The 6,155-nt window shown below is 44.0% G+C and overlaps 1 protein-coding gene across 1 annotated transcript; it reads left to right on the top strand.

Annotated features, from left to right (window-relative positions):
* Nucleotides 1-266: 266 nt before the first annotated feature.
* On the top strand, nucleotides 267-5,921 carry LOC123062535 (ubiquitin-conjugating enzyme E2 7). Its single transcript, XM_044486084.1, has 6 exons — nucleotides 267-529; nucleotides 631-733; nucleotides 2,059-2,156; nucleotides 2,230-2,330; nucleotides 4,271-4,348; nucleotides 5,591-5,921. Exons 1-6 carry the CDS (start codon nucleotides 478-480, stop codon nucleotides 5,666-5,668), a joined length of 510 nt encoding a protein of 169 aa, XP_044342019.1. The 5' UTR covers nucleotides 267-477; the 3' UTR covers nucleotides 5,669-5,921.
* Nucleotides 5,922-6,155: the final 234 nt, after the last annotated feature.

Below are 6,155 nucleotides of genomic sequence, written 5' to 3'. Positions count from 1 at the left end.
TCTAGCCTACCGCATTTTGTTTACGATTAAAGGTTTTATTGTTGTTGTTGTTGTTGTAATGGTGGTCAACTTTTTTGACATGGAATGAGGCCTTTTTCCTAATATCTAAAGAAAAATAAGTCAATAAGAGTAGTATTGGAATGAACTTCGAAATTAAAAACGCAGTCAAGATTAAAAACTCGAAATGAACTCCCTCACCTTTGCCCGAAATGGACTTGGCATCTACATCGGCGCTCCAGCGGCCACCGGACTCCCCCCACTATAATTGGCTCCGCTGGCTGCTGCTGCCACTCATCAACAACCTCTCCGCTTTCTCCTTCCCGTCTCTCTCCTCTGGTCCCGATTCCCTTCTCCGAGCTCCTCCCCCCTATAAATAAGGCGGCCCGCGGCGGCCATCAATTCCCGTCACCGCCCACCGAGGCCGCGAATTATTCCTCCGCCCCGCCCGCCGCGAAAACCCTAGCCGCCGCCGATCCCATGGCCACCGCCTCCAGCCAGGCGAGCCTCCTCCTCCAGAAGCAGCTCCGAGGTGCGGATCCGGCCGCCGCCTCCCGCTTGATCCGTCCACGCGCCTCGCTTTTCTCCCCCCGCCTGGTCTCGGCTGATCTGGGTTGCCGCTGTTTTATGCAGATCTCGCGAAGCACCCCGTCGATGGGTTCTCAGCCGGGCTCGTCGACGACAGCAACGTCTTCGAGTGGCAGGTCACCATCATCGGCCCGCCCGAGACCCTATAGTGAGTCCGGATTCCCCTCCGATTCGCATCGCCTCCCGATTTCGCATCGCCGTGAATTCTGCCTGTTTTGTGGGTCGGTGACTGGCTCTGAAATTCGTTAGCGCCTCAGGTAGGCAGCGTAGCATGGGGTCGAATTTTCGTTTTATCTAGATTGTTGTGGCGTGTTGGCATGGCTACCCTGCCCGTAATACATGGCCGGTTGAGTTCCATTTGCGCTGTGCGTGTGGGAGCGCGCAGCCGTACAGGCAACTCTGTTTGCTCTTTGCTGGGCAGATACATCTGGTGATGGTGTGGAACTGGGGCTGCCGCGTTGCGGTGCGCAGATTCAAGGAAATTTGAGGTAGATCGTTTCATCATGTTAGTAGGTTGAGATATATGTATCATCTGTTTGGAGTTTAGTATAATATGCCGATGGGGTAAATTGGGTTGCTCGCCCCATTCTGTGCTGGTGAGGTTCATCGTGGTTTGGGGGTTGATTCTTCCACTTCTTCGGTAGCACTCTGCTTTTGTAAAATGCCGGGCAAGTTTGTGAGGCTTCTCTCAAGTAGTGACTAGTGACGCCCTGAAGTTTCATTCTAGTTTCATCAGGTGATTTGGTGCATGAGGGGATTTTTCATAGCAATCACAAAATTCCCTTTCTGATGAAAATTTAAGTTGAGAGTAAACGCATCCAAGTGAAGTAAATTGATCCTTGCTGTTACTTAATGTCCAGATAGCGAGCTGAGACTATACATTTTTTAGGCCAGAGTTGTGCAGATACTAATAAGTGATAATAGTGTGGATCAATGAGGTCAATGTACATATGCACCGCCGAACACCTCTCTTTGTTTCAAAACCTGTGCTCTCATTCATAGAGATGGGTTTGGGTTGTAAAGGGAGCATGTCAACCACTTTCGTTTAGACCATCACTTGTACTCCCTGCCATTTGTTTGAAGTGTACCAAGCCCCAATTTGAATTGCTTTGTTGGTTTGTTCTCTTCCTGATTGAAATTGCTTGTAGCAATTTGGCATATTTGGTAAAACATGTTCGTATAAATATTAATTTATTTAACAAGCATACACTATCTGATCCTTTTTACAATGCTGAAATTTTCTGTTCTCTTTATCTGGAAGAGAACCGGCGATGATCTAAGGAGCTTTGTTGTTGTTTTTGGATAGCTTAGATATTGCTTTCTTGCTTTGAGATTTACTTTGGGGCTGTATTGTATGGATCTTGCGTCATCTTGGCCTCTTCTTCTAATACAAAAAGACATGCATTTGGGTGTTGGGGGGGGGGGGTATCGTATCCTTTGATCTGCTCAGTAACGCTGATTTCCTTTTTGCAGTGATGGAGGCTATTTCAATGCAATAATGAGCTTCCCACAAAATTATCCGAATAGCCCTCCAACAGTCAGATTCACTTCTGAAATGTGGCATCCTAATGGTCTGATTTCCACAATTACAACCTCATGTGCTTGTACGATCCATCAATCTGACATTATGCTATTTTTTTCCAGTTTATCCGGATGGGCGGGTATGCATTTCTATTCTTCATCCACCTGGTGATGATCCCAACGGATACGAGCTCGCGAGTGAGCGTTGGACACCAGTCCATACGGTAGTGCTTCTTATTTAGTGTCTACCACGCTAAAATTTTGCTTCTGTTCCATTTCTTCTGCTTAATGCCTTTATCTGCTACATTTGTCGCCATACATCATCAAACATCATTCAAAAAGAAAAAAGGACCCTGTAATGCAATGTAATGCCAACTGTAAAAGAACGCAAAAATTTAAGTTCATTGATAACCAAGTCTTTAGTCTGAAGCAAGTTGGGGTAGGCTAGACCTGAAACCTGTAAGATCTCAAAACGAACTCATGGTTTTGGCACGTGCATAGCCAACTTTCACCCACCCCTATCCATGGCTAGTTCTTTCGTGACATTCCAGTCCTTCAGATCTCTCTTTACAAACCTCTCTTACATTAGCAACACGCTTGAACCGTCCACTATGCACTGAAGCTTCTGGAGGCATGTGTTGTATATGCCCAAACCATCTCAGACGATGTTGGACAAGCTTCTCTTCAATTAGTGCTACCCCAACTCTCTCATCTATACCATCATTCCGGACCCGATCCCTTCTCATGTGGCAACAAATCCATCTCAACGTGCACATCTCTGCTACACATAACTGTTGAACATATCACCTTTTAGTCGACCAACACTCAGCGCCGTACAACCTTGCGGGTCAAATCACTGTCCTATAGAACCTGCCTTTTAGCTTTTGTGGCACTCTCTTGTCACAGAGAACGCCAGAAGCTTGGCGCCGCTTCATCCATCCGGCTTTGATTCCATGGCTCACATCTTCATCGATATCACCATCCTTCCGCGGCATGACCCCAAATATTGGAAGGTGTCCTTCTGATGTACCACCTGCTCATCAAAGCTAACCTCCTCCTCATGCCTAGTAGTACTGAAACCGCACCTCATGTACTCATTTTTAGTTCTACTAAGCCTAAAACCTTTCCATTCCGAAGTTTGTCTCCATAGCTCTTAACTTTCTATTAACATTTGTCTGACTATCATCGACTAGCACGACATCATCCGCAAAGAGCATACACCATGGGGTTCCTTTATCCCTTGTGACCTCATCCATCACCAAAACAAATGGATAAGGGCTCAAAGTTGACCCTTTGTGCAGTCCTATTTTAATCACGAAGTCATCAGTGTGACCATCACTTGCCACAACATCATCGTACATGTCTTTGTAAATCTTAACTAAAATGCGTTATCATCACCATTTCTTGTAAATTTTAACTAAAATTTCAAATGAGAACAACCTGAGCGTAAAAAATGTAACTGTTTGTCATTGTATTATAGAACAATGGGCGATGCCTTACTCGCGCATGTGTATGTGTTTATGATGACCTTTTATGTCATTTTTTTACTTGTATAGCCTTTTTGTTTGTCCTTTTAATAAGAAAGATGCTCAAATACGGTGTTATAATCATTGGGCTAAAGTGTTGTCATGTCTATGGTTAGAGTACTACATCATTGTCTACGTATGAGCGTTGACAGTCTCAATTTCGTATCAGTTTAGTTGGTTCATTTAATGAAGGTTGAAAAACATGAAGAGGCTTTGACTGTTTTGGTCTTATAGGATTCTGTTTTCTTGTTGTATGAATGAACACCATCTTCTGAAAATGCTCACACTTCATATGCTGATTGTTATAAATGCTTGAAAAATACCAGAGCACTTGATTTTTATACATGCTTTTGAATCCATCATCAGAAAGAGATGGTCATCTTATTAATTACACTCCTACGATGGCACTTTGAAATGCGGTACATGTTTCACAGTTCTCCTCTCAAGCATATATATTTCTTTGGGTTAATTATGAGCTCAACATTGAGTATTTTCCACTTGATTGGAGTGCTCCTCTTGACCAGATTTTCCGTTTCCTTTTTAGTTTCTGATCTGAAGGTGAATAGTTAGCAGACACATGCCAATGTTTGTGTATGCTTATAATAGTTGTTAATTTAAACTTTGGTCTCCATTTGCAGGTTGAGAGTATAGTATTAAGCATCATTTCGATGCTTTCTAGTCCAAATGATGAATCACCGGCAAATATTGAAGCAGCTGTAAGTTAACTTTAATAATTCCCAAGAAAATTTCATTTTCCTGGTGATTTGTCTAGATGACAAATCATCCCATCCCCTTGTTTTCATGAGTTCAATGATCTTTAAGGTGCAGCGGGTGCTGCTATCTATTGATATATTGTAAAAAAGAAGCAATTACAGTTGCTGTTACTCGCCAATGCTGAATATTCTGTGCTGACAGTTCTAAGGAAGTTAATTGTTGTGCATGTTAGGTCACATTACGTAATATCCATTGTAAAGAGACCAGACAGCAATGGCTTGAAGTAGCAGGCTGCTTGGTGATGGAGGGTACTGGTTGGGGATGAATGGATCTAGGATATAGCTGATCAAGAAAGAAAAGACGACAATGCGGTTTGGGGATGAACGGATCTAGGACATAGCCGGTCAAGAAAGACGACAATGCGGTTTTAACTAGAGATTTTGTTTATTATCTCTTAAGATAGAGCTGAGCCTAAGAGACGAACTAGAGCTATGATAAATTTCTACTAGTCAACTGGGTATGTTAAGTATCCAAAAAAATGGCACATGCAACTAAAATAAGAATCATGGATCTCACCAGTGCTATTCAGCAAGACATGCAGCCAGAAGACATATAGCTAACCTAACTATGCATCTAAGCGAACCCAGAATGTAACTGGACTTGTTCTTAATTCTTTTTGAGAAATCATTGTTAATATTATCATCAACACCATCCTGTTGAGGTTACCTAGAACCCTTAAGACCTGGTAGCTATTTCCAGGGAAAAGACGACCTGGGTGGAATATTCTTATAAGCCCCGCGGAAAATTGTGTGACCATTTGGGAGAGAGAAGCGGATGCTAGCGTGTAGCGTCTTATTTCCTAGCCGCAGCAGAGCAGGTTGTGAGGTGGAGGACACCAGAACTTCGCGTCGCGGGCAGTGGCGCGTCGTCAGAAGGACGGGGAGAACTTTTCCGGAGTGATGAGGCAAGGGTTTCCTAGCCAGGGAATTGGGGTGGGTCGGGCCTGCGTAAAGACCGGGGCTAAATTAACTCGTGCTCTTCCCACCCAGGCAAATGACGGGGATCCTGGGGTGATCCCTTGCTACCAAACTAGGCCTAAAGGTTCCATGAGATACTCTTGCAGCCAGCTCTTCACTGTCTTATGCTAACCTTGCAATATTTGTAATTTGAGCTGTCTTTTTGCTGAATGGAAAGTTATCGCTATAGTACCCTTTTGCACTTCCTAATGGATGTTTCTTGTGCAGAAGGACTGGAGAGAGAAGCAGGATGAGTTCAAGAAGAAGGTCAGGCGCGCTGTACGGAAATCCCAGGAAATGCTCTGAATAAAGTGGGAGTACTGGGGAAGTTAGCCATGCCATTTCAGGTGTGGAGGGTTTTGCTGTCGATCTCCAAATGTCCATCCGACACTAGCAATTTCACTTCTCCCCTGTATATTTTCCATTAGCCTGTCTCCTGTGGAGGTCTTGGTTTTGACTCTGAAAACGCAACGCATATTTCTAAGGGTCTGGTTGTTGTAATTGTGTGGCTTCGGCTATCAAATATTGAGAAACTTTGGAGAGCTGCTACTTACCATAATTCTTTAACGAACCTGATATAAACGGACACCTGCCTGGTCAGCTAATTGTTGAACTCCTCCAGAGTCGGACGTACGGAGTATATGTGTATGGGAATGGGAGTGGTGTGTTCTCGTCTGGAAATAAAATAGTTCCACTGCATTGGTGAACCCCAAAAAAAGAAATGGTCCAGTGACGGTACAATTACCTCATTCGAAGTTAATGGAGCAGTAGTACACGCCTGTATCGAAATTGC

This window comes from Triticum aestivum, chromosome 3A, assembly GCF_018294505.1.
Source record: "Triticum aestivum cultivar Chinese Spring chromosome 3A, IWGSC CS RefSeq v2.1, whole genome shotgun sequence".
Lineage (NCBI taxonomy): Eukaryota > Viridiplantae > Streptophyta > Magnoliopsida > Poales > Poaceae > Triticum > Triticum aestivum.
Note: the sequence above shows the minus strand (reverse complement) of the source record. Positions and strands in the feature narration are given on the sequence as shown.

Bases quoted from the DNA above. Each gene is read 5' to 3' on its own strand.
- LOC123062535 (XM_044486084.1), top strand. From the start codon at position 478: ATGGCCACCGCCTCCAGCCAGGCGAGCCTCCTCCTCCAGAAGCAGCTC. The intron at 530-630 runs GTGCGGATCCGG...TGTTTTATGCAG, and splicing joins CCTCCAGAAGCAGCTCCGAG to ATCTCGCGAAGCACCCCGTC. The intron at 2,157-2,229 runs GTCTGATTTCCA...ATTTTTTTCCAG, and splicing joins TGAAATGTGGCATCCTAATG to TTTATCCGGATGGGCGGGTA.